This window comes from Heptranchias perlo, chromosome 1 (assembly GCF_035084215.1).
Source record: "Heptranchias perlo isolate sHepPer1 chromosome 1, sHepPer1.hap1, whole genome shotgun sequence".
Taxonomy (NCBI): domain Eukaryota; kingdom Metazoa; phylum Chordata; class Chondrichthyes; order Hexanchiformes; family Hexanchidae; genus Heptranchias; species Heptranchias perlo.
Window position 1 is genome coordinate 138,152,242 of NC_090325.1, and position 20,187 is coordinate 138,172,428.

Here is a 20,187-nt window from a genome sequence, read left to right on the forward strand (position 1 = left end):
GCCCAGAACTGCAGTAGATGGATATTAGACAAACAGGTTGAGGATTTGTTCGTGGTCTGCAAAAGACCTTGGCAGAACATAAGAAATAGGAGCAGGAGTAGGCCATACAGCCCCTCGAGCCTTCTCCGCCATTCCATAAGATCATGGCAGATTTTCGACCTCAACTCCTCTTTCCCACCCGATCCCCATATTCCTTGATTCCCCTCGAGTCCAAAATGTATCTATCTCAGCCTTGAATATACTCAACGACTCAGCATCCACAGCCCTCTGGGTAGAGAATTCCAAAGATTCACAACCCTCTGAGTGAAGAAATTCCTCCTCATCGTTAAATGGCCGACCCCATATCCTGCAACTGTGCCCTCTAGTTCTAGACACTCCAGCCAGAGGAAACTACCTCTCAGCATCTACCCTGTCAAGCTGCTGTAGAATCTTATATGTTTCAATGAGATTACCTCTCATTCTTCTAAACTCCAAAATATAGGCCCATTCTACTCAATCTCTCCTCATAGGACAACCCTCTCTTCCCAGGAATTAATCTAGTGAACCTCCGTTGCACCGCCTCTAAGGCAAGTGTATCCTTCCTTAGATAAGGAGACCAAAACTGTACGCAGTACTCCAGGTGAGGTCTCACCAAAGCCCTGTAGTAAGACTTCTTTACTCTCGCACTCCTGCCCCCTTGCAGTAAAAGCCAACATGCCATTTGCTTTCCTAATTGCCTGTTGCACCTGCATGCTAACTTTTTGTGTTTCTTGTACCAGGACACCCAAGTCTCTCTGGACACCAACATTTAATAGTTTCTCACCATTTAAAAAATATTCTGTTTTTCTGTTATTCCTTTTAAAGTGAATAACCTCACATTTCCCCACATTATACTCTATCTGCCACCTTCTTGTCCACTCACTTAACCTGTCTGTATCCCTTTGCAGACTCTTTGTGTCCTCCTCACTGCTTACTTTCCCACCTAGCTTTGTATTGTCAGCAAACTTGGATACATTACACTCAGTCCCTTCATCCAAGTCATTAATATAGATTGTAAATAGCTGAGGCCCAAGCACTGATCCTTGCGGCACCCCACTAGTTACAGCCTGCCAACTTGAAAATGATCCGCTTATCCCTACTCTCTGTTTTCTGTCCTTGAAGACTATCCCTGGAGACTGGAGTATAATGTGGGAAAATGTGAACTTGTCCACTTTGGCAGGAGGAATAGAAAAGCAGTATATTATTTAAATGGAAGAGATTGCAGAACTCTGAGGTACAGAGGGATCTGGGTGTCCTAGTACATGGATCACAAAAAGTTAGTATGCAGGTACAGCAAGTGATTAGGAAGGCAAATGGAATGTTGTCATTTATTGCAAGGCGAATGGAATATAAAAGTAGAGATGTTTTGCTGCAGTTGTACAGGGCATTGGTGAGACCACATCTAGAATACTGTGTGTAGTTTTGGTCCCCTTATTTAAGAAAGGACATGATTGCTTTAGAGGCAGTTCAGAGAAGGTTCACTCGACTGATTCCTGGGATGGGGGGGTTATCTTATGAGGAAAGGTTCAACAAGTTGGGCCTGTGTACTTTGGAGTTTAGAAGAATGAGAGGTGATCTAATTGAAACATATAAGATCCTGAGGGGACTAGAAGGGGTAGATGCTGAGAGGATGTTTCCCCTTGTAGGAGGAGACTAAAACTAGGGGACACAGTTTAAAAATAAGGGATCTCCCATTTAAGACGGAGATGAGGAGAATTTTTTTCTCTCAGAGGGTCATGAGTCTGTGGAACTCCATTCCCCAGAGAGCGGTGGAGGCAGGGTCGTTGAATATTTTTAAGGCTAAGTTAGATAAATTCCTGATTAACAAGGGAGTCAAAGGTTATAGTAGGCAGACGGGAAAGTATGGTTGAAGTCACAATCAGATCAGTCATGTTCTTATCAAAAGGCAGAGCAGGCTCAAGGGGCGGAAGGGTCTACTCCTGCTCTTAATTCCTATGTTCGTATCCCTAGTATGACTCGAAGAAGCAGACTAAATCCTTCTGTTGGCTGTCTTATCTGTCCACAGGGCAGGTTAACACCAGCAGAGCTTCTTGGACTATATGGGGACCTGCAGGGATCCCAGGTATACATCTTCTGAGCTCCATTAGCAGGGTGCACCAAAAATACCTCACCCTTCTAATAGCCCTGCAACAACTGGCCAGCAATTGTGCCACACCTCCATGTCCATAACGGTGCCAACTTGGGGAGGGAGATGCATTTTACATTTTATGGTCTTAAGGAGGTACATCATCTCAAATATTTGGGTCAGTGAGTCTACATAAAAGAGCTATCCATCATATTTTAAAATAAGAATTGATAATTTGGATCAGGTGATGAATCCCTGGATTTGGAGCATTTGGCAGCCATGGGGAACTACTGACTTCACTCTGGTGTCATGAGATTGCTTTTAACCTTGTTGTTTAATGCTTCACCACTAAAAAAAAGATTTTGACCTTGTAAGATGGTCAATTGTCAAAAATGCCTTAAAGGTACTGTGTGCTTATGAGTCTTGCTATTGAAAACTGAGACTACCTCTGCAATATATTGTGGCTACCAATATTCAGAATGGAGATGATCCTATAAAATACGTGACCATACTTTTCTTCCACAAGCATATTTTCTTGGGTACAGTTGATTGGAAAATAATTTATGAACCCAAACTGATACTTTTCAACCGTGTTCCTAACCCATGCAAATGCATTGGATGGACTGCTTTTGTTATTTTGAATGCAATTTTTTGTTCAATTGTGTGAGCTGGCCATTCATTAACTACTTGGTTTGTATTCTGTTAACTTCCTGTTCTGTCTTGCACTTTTACTGAATGATTTGCATTGAGTGATTCTTATTCTTTGTTCTGCTTAATTTTTTTCTTTTGTTTTGTGCTTTCCACTTTTACAGGCATGCACTATGGATATGTTGCTAATAATCAAGTTAATTCAGCACCAAGTCCCTTGTCATCAACTTCAGATGATGAGGATGATGATGATGAAGCAGGTGTGCTTTATGTTTTAACAAATGTCCTAAATGTTGCATGTGCTGAATTCATTTGCTGTAAATCATTGACTAATCTTCACAGAATTTTAATGACTGCAAAGGCCACAGACTGTATAACCGGAGGGAACAAAATCCTGTATATTGAATAAATAACGGTGATCAAGTACAGTTTATTAGGGTGCAAAATGTACGCGTATCAAAGTACTTTGCACCTCTGGAATAAATGGTGGTTTATCCGGGACTAAACCAAGACCCCATAATCCATGAACCTGAATAGTGAGCAGTTTGTGTAGTATGAAGTGATTTATTTTTCTGTAAAATACTGATTCTTTCTTGTAAGCTCAACAGTCTGTAGCTTTGAGTTTTATAGAATGAAAGCTAATTTGTATAAAAACAATTTTTCAGAGAGGGAGATAGAACTTGTATTTGTAAAGCACTTCATCACATCTCTCAGGACATCCCAAAGTTCTTTATTACTGGTTTACTGGTGTACAGGTTTAAAGAGGTATCACTGTTGCCATGTAGGTGACATGTGGCACCCATTTTGTGCACAACAGTGTCCCATGAACAGCAGTAAGATGAATGAGAGGCCATTCTGTTTTTGGTGGAGTTGGCTGAGGGAAGAATATCGGAATAACAGGAGAACTTCCTCCTCCCCTTTGAATAGTGCCATGGGATCTTTAATATTCACCTGAACAGGCAGATGAAGCCTTGGTTTAATATCTCGTCCAAAGGACAGCATTTCGACAATGTGGCGCTCCTTCAGTGTTGCGCTGACATGCCAGACTGGATTATTTGTTCAAGTACTGAAGTGGGTCCTGAACCCACAGGACGTGGAGTAACAGGAACCTAAGGGTGGAACGGGTGATTATGGAGTGCTTGACATTAGGCAGTTGAGAACAGTCGGGAAGAGGCAGAGACTAGCTAGGAAAAAGTGCAGTGAAAGAGAAATGGAGATGGGCACAGGCTGCCGCTAAAGTAGATTAAAAATGGAGAGCAGTGAGGTTGAGGAGGACAATCTGATGCATAAGATAGACTCTGTTCTGGAAAGTGATGAAAGTGTGCTTGTGCTTAGGAGACTTGAGCTAGGGTAATGAAAGTAATCCAACTGAAGACCTAAATCATCAATTCTCAGACCTTGTGCAATTATAAAGTAATATTTTCTTTTGGAGGTCATGGCCTAATCTACTGTACTTGTCACATGTATTCATTCACTCTAGTGCAATTAAATTCAAAACTCACAATGTTACAGATCATATAAACTGATGCTAAATTGGTGACCATAACTTGCAGTTTTTCCAAATTTAAGTTTGCTGTAAATGATTTACAGTGTAAGTCTGGAGTTTCCAATTCGATCCTAGTAAACCACTTTACTTTTTATTATGCATCCTTTAATTCACATGTGTAGTAATGTTGTCACCAGTAACGATGATTAGAAAAACATTTTCACTGTTAAGTTGGACTCGACACTTATTGACTACAGCAGTAAACAATGACTTCACTGTCATTATATTTTAATATTTATAAGTGACTAAAATAGATGGAGTTCACACCATCGCTACTCCCATGCCTTGTTGCTGTCTTACATTACGAATGACTACAGCTGATATTGTCCTTCAGTGCAGAGCTTTGCAATTCTGCAAGAAGTTTCATAATGGCATATTTGAACAATTTTTCCTACCAATTACAGATTTGTAGAGCTTTTACATCACTACTTAAAAAAAAGATCAAAATTAGCTAGCAATTTTTTAAAAAGTAAAAATAGATCTCAATGAAATGAAATGCTGCCTAAGTAGTATCTTTGATCTGTGTCCCTTCAAGTATTTTAATCTCTGTGTGATGGGGTGGGAGAGCAGTTTTACCACTCAAAATTGATTGTAGTCATTATCCTGGTTTCTGTTCGCTATGTTTGAAATTGGGACTACAGTGCAAGTAGTCCATGATCTGAAGAGTTCAAACAAGATGATGTTATGCTCATTTGTATTTTCTTAAATGAAAGTCTTCTTTCCTCCTCTTTCCCCTTCCCCAATAGTCTCCCATTCTCTCCTGGAGGCAGTGACTCATGCTGGAGCCCGATGGTATTTCTCCTAAAAGGTCATGCTTCATACGTGACCCTAGACAATGAATTTCAGGGAGCTATTTGATATCCGTGCATGCACAGTTTTAATACGAGGCCAATGCAAAGTGATTGAAACCAGAAAGCCCATCTGATTTTTTTTCCGTACTTCGCCCAGGGACACCAAGAACAATTGTAGTTCTCCAACACTACCTCAGCTGCAATTGACTATCCTCAGCACAGATCAAGGATTGAACCTGGATCCTTCCTGGTCTGTATTGCTTGGTATCAAAGGATCCCAAGTTAGACAGGCTTATTTCTTTTCATTTTGTAGTTGTTTTTGTAAGTTAATAGAAATTTAAAAGGAGGTTGTCTACTTAGTTTTAAAATGGTCGGTAGTCTTAAAGGCCATTAAACCTTAGGGCAGATTCAGTGAGGCTGCACTTCCGGAGCACAGTATTGCTAGACAGAAGCGTGGTTCAGGAAATCAGGCCTGTGGTCTTATTGGCCTATCTCCCAGAGCACAGCCTCGCTGAATTTGCCCATATGTAGTACCAGCTGTTTGCCAGACCATCGGGCTTTCTGAATTATATTTGGCTATTCACGTTAACAACAGGAGCACAAAACTTAATTAGAAAATAGATGAGCTCAAAACTATTTTGCATGTGAAATGACATCTTCCACAGTGACCTAACTTGAAAATTGAAGATGTTGAGCATTAAAATTTGTTACTGTAAGTTACTTGACATGTTTAGCCATATGGTGTAAGTCACTGGTTCTAACTGAATCAAAATGATTAATAAACAAATTTTGGAGGGGGGGAATCTTCTTTGTTGGTGATAATGTGTTTAGGAATATCAACGCTGTTGTGAAGACTGAATTCTACAAATATGTTTTTCTCTGTCAATACTTTAAAAATTATACCGTCACAAATAATATGTATGCAAATTTCCATTGCATGTTATTAAAAAAAAAGTTCTTGCATTATATTTGCATAGATAATAACTGTGCCTTAAATTCAGTTTCTAGACTGAGGTATTGTTGACCTAATATCTGTATGCAAATTACCAAAGAATGCGATACAACCTTACGCAACAGAAAGAATTTGGTTTGCTTAAAACAGCAGTGATGTGGTACTGAACCATTCAGACCTGGAAGTTCACAAATGTGATACCAAACTTGAACCACTTTAACCAATCTCAACCAATCTGGGAGTAAGAGTGCTGCAATCCAAAGAATTCAGTTGCTTTTATGTCCATTTTTACAGTTTTTTTTTTGAGTGGCAATCTTCTAACCCATTATCCCCAGTTTTGTCACCTCCTCTGTCTCAAGATGGGAAAAGTTATCAGCTTCTCACTCCTGATTGCTCTCCATTGACCTTGCTTGAAAATGCACATGCATGAATATCAAATGAGACTCAGCTATGTTACATCCCATGGCTGAACACTCTGTCTATGTAGAATGGAACATGATGAAATACATGAGGGCTGCAGGTGCCCACGATACTAGGCTGCAGCATCAATTCTTGACTTTAGCTGAGGAGAGATGAAAGAGGAACATTGGGTAGGGGAGAACTTGATAGAAATAATGCTTGTAAACTGATCAACTCAAGTGCCCAAAATATCCTCCTCCAATTTAGATTGTCAACTGTGGTATGCAGAGTATTATGACTAACCTAAAATTACTTTTAGCTATTATAGTTATAAAAAGCCAACAGTATAAAATATTACAACAATTTCTATTTTTTGGCATTTTAAAAAAAGATAAATTCCATATTTTGCCTTTTAGTCCAGTAGACTGATTTATATTTCTGTGACTTGCTGTTCAAGGAAGTTTCCTGAGACAAGTAGCCGTTACAACAAAATGGAATGATCATTAACAGCTGGGGTTTTCATTTAGCGTTTTCACATTGTATATGTGAATGTTTACAGTGGCGTACACAGAATTGCTTTTACAGACTGTAGTATAAATTATAGTTATAAAGAAGTAAAATGTTGAGAGACTGCATTAGTTATTTTGCATTTCTTACTGTACAAAATATTGTGACGAGTTGATAGCTCACATGAAAATTAGACTATTTCCTAAGGTGTACGGTTGTTTTCAATGCTGCACACAGTTAAAACCTGAAAATGAAATTATATTTGTTCTGATGAACAAGAGACGAGATATTACTTTGTGAAAAGGAAGCTGCTGGGTACAGTTTCATCTATATTTTAACTTAGGATATTCCCCTGTATACATGCATTTTAATTCTAGCCCTGCGTGGGGCTTTTTTCTGTGGATGCGTGACACATTTTGATTTTTTCTAGGTGTGGATTCCTCCTCTTCCTCATCATCATCCACTAATACTTCACTTCCCAACAACTACGATGCTTTGGAAGGTGGAAGCTGCCAAGGTGACTTTTTGTTTTGGTTAGCAGAGAGCAGTATATGTACCAATTGTAGAGAACTGTGCTGCTTTCCAGACCTAATCTTTTTGCACATTCCTTCTAAAGTATTCATTGCCTGTAGTTAATGGTCAGCTCTTTCTGTATCATGATAAAACAAAAACAACCTTTCTTTCAAGCTTTTATTAAAAAAAATGTTGTGAATTTTGAACTGAAAGTTAACTTTCAATTTCGGACTCTTGGATCAGGTATTTGCATGATTAAATACAGAGCAAAGCTGGTTCTACGCTACCCCCAACAATGTTGCTTAGCTCCAACCTCAAGAGTGTTCCCTAATACACAATGTGACCATTTCCACCACAGCCATCATGTGGTCTCCTTGAGTGTGGTTGCCAATTACTACCGAGTATGGGGCAGTTCTGTGCCACTAGGGCCCAAGTTCACAACTGCTGCTTTGCGACCACCTGAACTCATTTCACGCACTTTCTTTTGTTATGTGTCTAATATTCAGAGTTGAATCTGATGCTTCATTTGTAAATGAGTAAAATTGTGCACAGTGCATATGGAGCTCATTTTCAGATACCTATTCCGTGACATTTTACTTTTGCAGCACCAAAACACAAACGTTTTCAAATGGCTGCAGCTTTTTGACTCACTGTTCGCTCTAATAGACCAAAGAATGTGTAATTTAGAAAGAAATTATTCTTGCTTTGTTTGGGTATGAAGTTGACCTTTGCAGATCTGCTGGTGAATAATGCAGTTTGACTCTCTCTTTCTAAAGAAATAATTAAAATGTATAAATTGATGAGGAAATTTTCAATCAACACCTAAAAATATTTGGCTATAACCTATTCATGTTTGAACAAAATACAACAATGTGTTAATGTACAGGCTTGAGGAGTTGCAAAAAATTATCAGCTCAGTTTCGAACAGTTATGTTCTCTGCTGAGGGTGCGTCAAAGTTTTGCAATGAAGTGAACGAGCACAAAAACGTACTAAAGTTGTAGCATTAATAAACCTGTCAATAACTTTATTATCACATGATAGCTTTAAAAGGAGGAGCAGACTCTTCACTTTGGAGGGGGGAAGAAGAGTATGTTTAATTTCAAATCCCCTACTCATTAGAGAAGTACCCTTAATTTTATTACTGAACCCAACAAGGACTTGCTCTTTTGGGTCTTCCAGTGCATTATATTGAAGGTGTTCATCCTTTCCCACTGTAGTTTTTCTGTGAAGTCATGGGGCCTGATATTAGGAGGGAGGCGGGTTGCAGCGGGGGGGGGTCGACTGGGCGCGTGGGTAACCCGCCCAATAAAATCGGTGGGTTCCTCACGCGATCGCAAGTAAATTGAAGCCACTTACCTTTGCTTCCGGGTTTCACGCTGGAAAGCTGCGCAGCGGACGGACTGCGCACCCGCATCATAGGCTGTCAGCTGGAGGAGCCCGATTTAAAGGGGCAACCCTCCACTGACTGATGCTGCAGAAAGGAGCCAAAATTACAGCATGGAGCAGCCCAGGGGGAAGGCTGCTCTCAGGTTTAATGATGCCTCACTCCAGGTCCTACTGGATGGGGTGAGGAGGACAGAGATCTTCTCCCCGGCGGACGGGAGGAAATGGTTTGCCTCGGCCACCAAGAAGGCCTGGCTCGAGGTGGCAGAGGAGGTCACCTGCACTACCAACATATCACGCACCTGCATACAGTGCAGGAGGTGCTTCAATGACCCAAGTAGGTCAGCCGAAGTGAGTACACTTACTCATTGCCCTACACTCCGTCTGCCACATCACCACCCCCACCCCACATCTCCTTCTGCACTGCCAACACTACTCTATCACATCACTCCTCACACCCACTCAAAGCTCATCCTCATCTTACCTGCACTTACTCACCTCACCAGTACTCATCCCACCACTACCACTCAACCCAATCCTCATACAATCTCATGGCTCTATCTCATACTCACCCTCTCATGCATCTCTTTCACGGTCAGCCTCACCCCACCTGCCACCACCTGTGCTGCAGCCACAGGGCATGTATCACGTATGTGTAGTAGGAAGCGTAAGGGAAACGTGTCGTGAGCATGAAGGGGATGCACAAGGGTGTTTGAGGGTTTGTCATGGTTTTTACTTACATAATGTGAGTTGATCAGAAATCAAATATATTATACTGTCACCACTACTGCCGCGTCTTGGCCATTCTTGACTGGCTTGTGCAATAATGCTTTCATGAGGTTCTCCATGAACACCCTTGATGCCACCCATTGGGTCACCCCACAGTGGGTGTATGTGTAGTTGCATGAATACTTTGTGCAGGTGCCTGTTGCTCAGCACTGTGTTGTGTAGCTCCACGTGACAGAGGTGGACGGCATGCCTGGCGAGGCTGGTGATGTTGCTCGTCCTCCAATGGCGTGGTGAATGCAGCAATGGACCCCCCCCCCCCCATCCTGATGGTGTGAGTGTGAGGGGGTCCACAAAGTAGGTAAATGTGCTTGGACAGCAGAGTTTAGGGTATGATTTAATAATTTGAAGTGTGGAGACAACGGTGTGGCAGGCAAAACTTTGACTGAGGTGACAGAGTGCCCTGCTGTAATGAATGAGCGTTTACCCCGCACCTGTTAAATGGACCTTTGCAGCTGCCACTGGCTGCTGGCTGCAACATGTCTGTTTAAACAGGGAGGGCTCGATTTTAGGGTCGGGTTTCCAGCGGGGGGGGCCCCGAAAATCCCGATATGCGGTCACGTGACCAGATCGCGCCGCGATCCCGACCACTTCCGGGTTCCCCGATGACGTGCGGGGCTGCGTGCGTGGCCCCCACTGGTGGGAATCCCGCAGGCAATTAAAGCCAGCGGGGTTCCACTTGAGAGTACTTACCTTGCTTGTTGAGGTCAGTTAATGAGCTGAATCAGCTGTCAAAAGAGGAAGTGTGGGATTTTACCTGCATCGCAGAGTGTTTCACACACTGGGGGAAACAGTCTCTCTCCAACCAGGCGTGTTGCAGCCAGCAGCCTGTGGCAGGTGCCAAGGTGCACTCCACGGGGGAGAGCCCTCACCCACGCAGGAGGCCACCGCGTCACATAGGGCAACCCCTGCCCCCCACCACCCCCCGCCAAGCCAGAGGACAGACCGACACGAAACCGCAGCCCCAGTCCGAGGAACCACCCACCTACCCTGCACAACCCCTCAGACCAACACCTGCCAGATGGGTGGTGCGTGGACACCCTCGGAGGACGAACAGCATGACCAGCCTCGCAGTCCACGCCGTCCGCCGCAGAGACGTGGAGCCCCCCAACACGGTGTTGTTGCACGCCCACCTGCACAGCAGGAGGGAGGGCTCCCGCAGAGAGAGACGCATCGCAGAGGGCACTACCCTCGCCACAGGGTCCACAGACCGAGGCGCAGCTCCCCGGACCTCTCCGAGCAGCAGTGCACACGGAGGCGCAGATTCGCTCGACATGTCGTCATGGAGGTCTGCAGGCTGTTTCATGCCGAGCTGCTCCTGGCTGGCCCCAGCACCAACTGCTTACCTGTCGCTGTCCAAGTCACCACTGCCCTCCACAACTTCTCCTCCGCATCCTTCCAGGGTGCAGCCGGCGACACCGCCGATGTCTCTCAGTCGTCTGCGCGGAAGAGCCCTGCAAATACACCTGCACCTATTCTGCAGTAACACGATGGGTGGCATCAGTGGTGGGTCCTCATAGTGATACCCAGGAGCGGGCATTATTGGACACAACGGACAGGATTCGCGGAGACATGGCAGTGGTGGTGCCAATCTAATGTGTGCTGTTTGTTGCTCTGAAATTCAATATAGGTAACACCCATGGCAAACCCTCCGACACCCTTGTGCACCCCCTTCATGCTCACGAAACATTTGCCTTACGCTGCCTACTGCACATATGTGATGCATGCCCTGTGGCTGCAGCACAGGTGGTGGCAGGTTGAGTGAGGCTGGCCGTGAGGGAGATGCACGAGAGGATGAGTATGGGATAGAGCCATGAGATTGTATGAGGATTGGGTCGCGTGTTAGTGGCAGGATGAGTACTGGCGAGGTGAGTAGGTGGAGGTAAGATGAGGATGGGGTTTGAGTGGGTATGAGGGGTGATGTGACAGAGTAGTGTTGGCGGTGCCGAAGGAGATGTGGGGTTGGGGCAGTGTTGTGGCAGACGGAGTGTAGGGGAAAGACTTCGTGTTCTCACTGTGGCTGACCTACTGAGGTCATTGCAGCGCCTCCTGCACTGTATGCAGGTGGGCGATATGTTGGTTGCGCAGGTGACCCCCTCTGCCACCTCGAGCCAGGCCTTGGTGGCAGAGGCTGGCCGCTTCCTCCCGCCCGCCGGGTGGAAGATCTCTGTCTTCGCCCTCCTCCTCACCCCATCTGATGATACCTGGGGTGAGGCATCATTAAACTGGGAGCAGCCTTCCCCCTGGGCTGCTCCATGCTGCAATTTGTTCCATTGGTTGCAGCATCTGTCAGTGGAGGACTGCCCCTTTAACTAGAGAGCCTCCAGCTGACAGATCGTACTGCGCATGCGCAGCCCGCCCGATGCACAGACCAGCAGCGCGGACCCCGGAGGAGCAGGTAATTGATTCCTATTAGTGTGTTGCCTGCTACGATCGCGCGGGCAACCCACTAATTTCACCGAGCGTGTTGACCACGCTCCCGAAACCCAACCCGCCGGAAACCCGCAAGCCTGGTAACATCGAGCCCGGAGTGTTTCCCTCAGCATGGGAAACATGCTCTGGGTAGTCCAAAATCCGAATCCTCCTAAAACCTCCAACTAATGAGGTCTGTAAACGACCTCAAGTACCCAGATAATGATCTTAAGTGGGATCCTGCCGGCTTTCATGTCATTGGGGAACCCGGAAGTGGGCGGGTTGGAGGTGGGCTCCGGACCTGCTCCGGGAATCCCCAATTTTAGGAGCCCCCCCGCCACGAACGCACCCGCTTAGCCATCTGAAAATTGACCCCATGATTTCATATTGTCCACTCAGACTTGGTTCATTTAAGATGTAGTTGGGGGGATGTCTGAGACTAAAAGTAATGTCACCCATTTGTCCATTTGGCATAATGAGCAAGGTTTAGTATTGTTTTTATTTTTCTGTGCTTATCATGGTGTGGGATATTTACGCTGGAGATAAAACACTTTCCATTTCAGGATTCGGTCTCTACATTAAATGCTCCTAACTGAGGAATAGCACAACCGGTTGCAAAGTAGAAATCCCTCTACGCTTCACCAACAATGTGCATTCCCTCCAACCTCAGGAAAAACTCCTGTTGCATTTTTACAGCCGTCACCCATTTCTGCAGCCTCTCCAATTGCTAAATTAGCATCAATTACTAATGAATTAGGAACAATTTTATCCCCTGGGAACTTGGTTGAAACTGCACCAGGTCCTTTCATGTAGGACCCTTGCGGATAGCAGAGAAAGAGAATTTCATCTAATCATTCTGGGCTGGATTTGAACATGGCCCCAGAGTTGAAAGAATAATGTTGTAACCACTTCATCACCCAGTTCCCCTCAGTGAGGTTTAATATTAAAGGATTAGCAGGGCTGCCCAAAGGCCTAGTGGGTAATGGCATTACCCAGTATAATAAAACCAGAAGGTCCAGGTTTGATTCCCACTCTGAGAATTAGTTGATCTCAGCTGCGGTGTTGCCATTGGTCTCCGTACCTTTGGGCTAGGGAAGGGGAGAAAACTCAGCCTCTCTCCTGATCGCTATTCAATGGCCCCTGCTGACAAGAGGACGTGCATGAACATCAGAGGAGGCCAGAATTGAGGCTCAGCTGCGATGCATTTCATGACATGATGCTTACCATCTGGACTTGCAAATGAAGAATTGCCACTTGATCAAGAAACAGGAGGGCTGGGGCACCCAGGAAAGCTTTCCCAAGCATGAGTCAATACCTTCAGGAGAGGAGTGGGGAATTCTTTGTTAAAAAGCTTTGTAACTCACAACCCAGTTCCCTCCCCTTCCCTTCAAGGTGTAATATTAAGGGTAATATTTCCACATCGTTCACCTGAGGAAGGAGGTAGCCTCCGAAAGCTTGTGAATTTAAAATAAAATTGCTGGACTATAACTTGGTGTTGTAAAATTGTTGACAATTGTCAACCCCAGTCCATCACCGGCATCTCCACATCATAATATTAAGGGATATATGTATGCTTATGGAAATATCATAAGTATTGTTAAAACGGTGGAACGAAGGTGTACTTCAGATAGATTTTCAATATGGTACATCTGCATGTAACTATGATTATTTTATAAATCATCTGGATAGTCTGAATTGCTCTGTTCTGCAGGATGAGCTGTCTCTTTAGTCATTTATGCAGAACCAGTACCACTTATATTTTACAAAGCTACTTTGCACATCTACACACTACATTTTTGCCACTTTTGTTGTATGCAGTTACTGTAAAGAATAAACACCAGTAATTGTATTTACCCAAATGAATAGTTCAAATTGAGGTGCAACATTGTTAAACAACTCTCTTGATACACATAGAATGGCCAAAAATATAAATAAATAGGAAAATCCTCCCTATCAAACTGAGCTTTGGTGTGTTCGAGTCTAGATGCTCTATACGGACATACATATGAGTGGCAATATTCTCCTGTACGTCTAGCTATATAAGGGCTACGTGCATGCTCCCAGAAGGCTCCCGTTAATTTTAAAATCCATGCTTTCATAGTAGGCTTATGTCCCAATTTTCTGATTGTTTCACTGTTTCTACTCTGAAAGTAACCGTTCAGGCAGCAGGTAAAAAAAATTAAACTCCCTTTCAGCCACAACTGCAGTTTCCCACTTCATTGTCCATTTAGCACAGCAAAGATAGAAAAACAAAAAGATATCCTAACTTTGCTCCATATCTGATCTACAGTCTCCTTTCTTCACACCCATCCTCCTTCCCTTCGACAGCTCTTGCCTGCCACTCGCTGTTTACTTTAACCTCCAACATGTCCACCATATGCCCATTCCTCTAACTTGACTAGATTAGACCGAAGCCTATTGATTTGTTCTAAATTACTCATTCCTGTGCACATTTCTGTGAATTTAAGAACGGGTCTATTTATGTCCTTATCTAAATCATTCATGACAAAACTACCGGTGCTGAACATTTATGGCTCAAACTTCCCCAAATTTACTACAGATTTATATGATAACTTTTCAAATAAAGCCTCGAATACAGGAAACCTTTCACTGTTAGTTGGTTGCACATGCTGCCTCTCCCCGATGTTCTGGTTATCCTTCAACCAACATCACTAAAATAGATTATTTGGTCATTATTTCATTGCTGATTGTGGGACTTGCTGTGCACAAATTGACTGGCGTGTTTCCCTACATTACAACAGTGACTATACTTCAAAAGTGCTTCATTGGTGTTGAAGTGCATTGATCTTGAGATTGTGAAAGGTGCTATATAAATGCAATTTCTTTCTTTATATTTTATGGCAGTTGTAAATTCATGTTTCATTTTTGCAGACTCCTCATCTTTAGCCACTACAGCCCCTGCTCCTGCTGACCCACGTTCACTGATGAGTACTAAGCCATTTGGTTATGCATATCCAACTCTCCAACCAGCTTACCAGAACGTAGCTTCTCCTTCGCATTCTGTGGGACAGCCCACTGGCCCAGGATATTCTCCGGGACCTCAGCAGTTTACTCGGGTAGGAGTTTTTTTTTCAGCTGCATCAAAAGACTATCTATCTCAATGCAGCCTCTTCTTAACCTCCCTCACCTGCCCCCAAAAAACCTCAGGTTATGCTGTGGGGAAGGGGGTGGACTTTTGCACCTTTTGGTATTTTCTGTCAATGTGGGAGACATTTTGGTGAGTATATCTTTCTTCATCTTCTGTGGGAGTTGCAGGGGCCTACTGTTCTATTCGAAAGCTGCGATCAGTTATTTACCCTCAATTTTGCAAATGCCAGTTCCTTACTATCCAGTATTTTGTAAGTTAATGGATCCAGAAAAACATGTGTTGAGATGCATTTAAGGTGAGGCTAGATAAGTACATAATGGAGAAAGGAATAGAGGGATGTATTGATAGGTGAGATGAAGTAAGGTGGGAGGAGGCTCCAAGTGGAGCATAAACACCGGCATAGAACTGTCAAACTGAATGGCCTGTTTCTGTGCTGTAAATTCTATGCAATGTGTACTCTGGATTATAAACGACATATATGCTATTTGCTCAGTGCACATAAAATCGTTGTGCCAAATGGAAGGACTCGCATATTGCTAGATACCAAAGCTGGTTAATCCAATTGCTACATTTCGAACACTGGTATCCAAATCACGGGGGTACTACGAGAGGAATAAGGACTGAGTGGCATTCCAGCAGTACTCAAAAAGCAGGTTCCTTGAGAGTGAGAAGCCAGTCCACTTCGTGATGCTTTAGAGATGGGCTCTTGGTTATTGACTTAGATAATTTCTCATAAGTACTGGTAGATAGCAGGGGCAATTGCTAGAACTGTCCAAAGTTGCACAACAATGTAGAAACATTTATATTTATATATTAAGGGTGTTTTCACTGAGGGAGTGGCAACATCATAGCCCAAAAATACATTGGATCTGCATTTCAGCATTCTTCTATTAAACAGCTTTAGGACACACACAGTTGGTTTATCTCATTTCGTCTGTCTCTTTGTTCGAAAAGTTGGTTTGAAAGTAGCCCTTGTCCACGGAGATGCATCAGATTTGCATTGAAACAATCTCTTCTCCACACCCCCCTCTCCCTCGCCCCCACTGCAGAAAGAGGTTTGATATTGTGCACGTGCTTTTGTCACATCTAGACTGGAAATGCATCTTCATGGTGCACTGGACTTGGATGTTGTAAATTAATTTGCTTACTAGTAAAAGCTTTGAAAATCTGGGTCGTGTTTTTAGTAAGTAATCTGCTTGACCCTGGCTTGTTCACAAGAACAAATCTGGCATGGCTAATCATTATATCAAGATTAAATCTAACATCATTTTGAAACTAGTTGTTTCAATAGAATATTCTGTATGCTAATTTTTAGTGACCTGAATTTATTTTGAAAATTTCTTGCAAAAACAGAGTTGCTTGCAGAAAGTTGTTTCTAGTTCATTTACTACGCCGTTGTTTTGGATTGTAACTGCAGCATCCTCTTAATGTTTTTGGGCGTTTAGATATTCTAACAGGTTTTTCAGTAAATAAGTTAAATATTTCAATAATGGTAAAATTAATTAATATTAAAGAGCTTGTGTAAAATTAAATGTTTTTTACATTATCTTTTAGTTTAAATAGGAAAAAGAATGCTAAAGTTTAAAACTTAAAACCAGACGCAAATCTTTTTTTCGAATTGCAGCCTTTTACCAGTGTTAATCAGCTGTCGTCGACCATGGAGGGGCTAACCTTTCAGAATAACCGGCAGGCAGAAGCTCTGAAGCAAGTCAGTCTGCTTCAAGAACGGAATATTCTTCCACCTGTCCCAATCCAGAGCCCTCAATCCAATTTAAGTCCAGAACTGAGAAAGCTCAACTGCAACCCAGAGTAAGTCAATTATTACCTACAGCCTTATGTGCTCTTACGAGTAAAGCATGTTTACACAGGTATTTGTTCCTTAACTCTGATCAACACTATATTCTCTGGGGATACAGTTTCTGTATTTCATTAAGATTGTGCATTTTATGTTCTTCTCCATGCTAAAATAATTTTTTTTTTGCCATTGTAAAATCCAGTATATTGGTTACACACATCACTAGCTGGAAAAAATGTAATTGTACTGCTGCAAATGTTGCATTCCCAGGTCTGCAAGCCATAATAACCTTTGTGTAGATGTGACCTATACACCAATTTATGATGTGTGATTATATTTGCAAAGTTTTGTAATTCCAGCGGTGGATGTTTATATTTGTGTGCAAATTGAGTGCTGCCTCTGATTCTACCCACTCTGTGCAAAGCTCAGAATAATAAAGAAGGCATGGGAGTAAATTGTGGTATTCCAAAGGTAAAATTGTTTGACATTCTGATGCTTGGTATTGTTCGTTCCACTTTCCAACTGAACCTGAAGATGCAGAACTCCCAAACTGATCAATGACAATCAGTATTTTTGCTGTGCTCCACATTTTGAAAATGGCTTGTTAAATAAAGTGCAGTTCAATATGTTTGACTCAGTGTTTGACTCAAGTGCAATAACTGGCACTTGAGGATTAAATGATTACTACAAAGGATTGGATTGCTTTTGAAGTACAAGATTTACATGACGATTCATCTTTCTGAGCTTTGCAGAGACCTTGGGTAGGACTAGATGACATAGATGATCTGGTTAGAACTATAAATTTAGAAATGAAATATTTCCTTAGAAAGGAAAAAAATCTTCCCTTATTCGTTTAACCTCTGTGTTCAAACAGGATTTTGCTGTGATCATGTGAGAAGATCACCCTTTTAAGAAAGGTGTACATACAGCCACAGTATTTCAGGTTATGAGCTACATTAATAGTTCTTTCTATCCCATCACTGATAATAGATCTCCTTGTCAACCACATCCTAAAATCTTCAAATTGGTGTTAAATCAATTCCTTTGGACCAGAGTCATTACAATAGTCTCCTGACCAGTCTTGGATCTAGGGCATTGAACTCCTCCTTTCTGGGCTAGAGTTTGGCCTGCAGCTGTGGGACCTGGGTTTGAATCAAATCCAGACCGATGGAATAAGGTATCTTTTATATCTGCTGGCTTTTTAAAGGCCCTACAAGAAATGAGAAATGGCCAATGTAAAATTTTCAAAATGGCTGTATTTACCCCATACCCAATTCTACCCTCTCAATTATGGGCATGTGTTGAGGCACATAAGAGTAAATATATCTACCCTGTTTGCCTTGCATATGTAATACTAAAAACAAAAGTAATCACTAAAGCAGCATAGTGAGTAGAAATACTGAGAAAAAATATTTTACCCTAGGATTTATTCTATAATGGGGTAGTACCTGATTTGATTTTTATGATGCTTTTCCTTTTATCTCAGCTTATTCAGGTGCACTCTGATGAATATCCCTCAGACACAGGCTTTGCTGAACAAAGCAAAACTTCCTCTTGGATTATTACTACATCCCTTTAGGGACCTGACGGTAATCAAACTTTTTTATTTGGTGTGTATAATGTGCTCTTCACCCCATACTATCTCTAATGGTGCAACTGTAAGTCCATATTGATACTCAAAACCTTCAATACAGAACTGCTGCTAGTAATGACCTATTCAATCTATATTGTCTCTTACTGTGGCCAAAGCTGCGGACAGGCCATACTGACCTTTGTTCCACAACGTGCAAGAATGTTAGAAAGTAGAAGAATGGAAATTGTGAAATGGTTTTTGGAAAAGTACCTGTAAGGAAAATGTCAGTATCTGCCTGAACACTTGCATGAGAAGCGATGTTGCATAGGTCTACATTGCGTTTTAGACTTTTACTTTCATGATATAATAGTGGGGAGCAGTGAGCTACTGCTTGCCAGGTTAGTCAAAAAGGGAGTGGATGGTAGAACTCCTGATCCACTGGCTAAGATGGCCTCTTTTCTTAATATCCCTATCATTGGAGGTAAAACCAGCACGAAGCTCCCTTTATCTTTTCTATTACAGATGAATAATACTTTCTGGGTTTCTACAGCCATTATAATGGCCAGAAACACTGCCCCGATGGAGACAGAGCTCATCATGCAAGGCTGAAACTTAATGCTCCCACCTCGTTAGATAATCGTACTGTTTTTGTGTATTGCTCTTTCTGTCACCAGTCTTGTATTTTGTCTATATTTTTACAGTTATTTGTTCTCCCCAATGACGGAAATTTAAATTTGACTGCTAGCATTTGTCTAAAGTTTTTCCTCGGATTTTCTCTGTCCTTTTTAATCCTCCGCTTAGCATTAAAGGAGGTGGAACATTTCAATCCCTGTTAGCGTAAGTCTTTAACTGCTGTATATTTTTTCATTTGTCCTAAGATAGACAGGGCAATTCTGCCTCCTGTAGCACTAATCGAAATTTTCCTTACTTGGAGAACCAGAATGAAATGCAGAAGTGGCATTCCAAAGGGAAAGTTCGAGCAGCCATTTTGCAGGTTTTTTTTAATGCTTTTTCAGGGTAGACATTTGCTAAATAATCTGGAACGTGCTGCACCTCCACCACCCACATTTATAGGTTCAGATTTTTAGCCATCGCTTCTTAATATTCAGGCGGTGGGCAAGGAATACATCATTCAGTGAACATTATAATTTTTTATTGATTTACTTCTGCCAAAGGAACTAATTAGGGCTTCGCATAAGTTGATTAACCAACATTAAAATTGTTGGTAAAACCACTGCCACCCACCGAGGGGAATATTGTGCCTAATGGGTTCCACAGACAAGTGAGCAACCAAACCTGCTTATGCATGAATTCTCCTTTCTGGAGGTACCATTAACAATATTTTATAAGCCTTGTCTAGTGTGTGGAGCTGCTTCTTACCGTTTCCATTTCAGTTGTTACCAAATTTCAAGTTTTATTGATGAAAAAAGCTAGAATTTTTGCTCAATACTAATGATTGGTTTCGTCGATGATTTAGCATTTGCCTGTGATTACGTCCAGCACCATTGTCAGATGCAGATCCTGCAGAACGTACATTAACCCATTTGTATCCTTCCTTGATCAAAGGAGGTGGAAATGCAATCTGTGTTATCGAGTCAATGATGGTAAGTTAACAAATGTTACCCAACTTGGTTTGGCGTCATTAGAGGTTATCTTAACATATGAAAA

The 20,187-nt window shown here is 42.4% G+C and overlaps 1 protein-coding gene across 4 annotated transcripts in view; it reads left to right on the forward strand.

Annotated features, from left to right (window-relative positions):
• LOC137326411 (protein transport protein Sec24B-like) overlaps positions 1-20,187 on the forward strand; it is a 93,053-nt gene that overhangs the window by 31,878 nt on the left and 40,988 nt on the right. For 3 of the 4 annotated variants that reach the window (XM_067991468.1, XM_067991477.1, XM_067991485.1), the window contains exons 5-10: positions 2,917-3,012; positions 7,378-7,464; positions 14,935-15,119; positions 16,776-16,960; positions 18,433-18,535; positions 19,997-20,123. In XM_067991468.1, coding sequence (XP_067847569.1) covers positions 2,917-3,012; positions 7,378-7,464; positions 14,935-15,119; positions 16,776-16,960; positions 18,433-18,535; positions 19,997-20,123 — 783 coding nt within the window. The remainder of the gene's footprint in view (positions 1-2,916; positions 3,013-7,377; positions 7,465-14,934; positions 15,120-16,775; positions 16,961-18,432; positions 18,536-19,996; positions 20,124-20,187) is intronic. The other variant, XM_067991495.1, reaches the window with a different exon arrangement.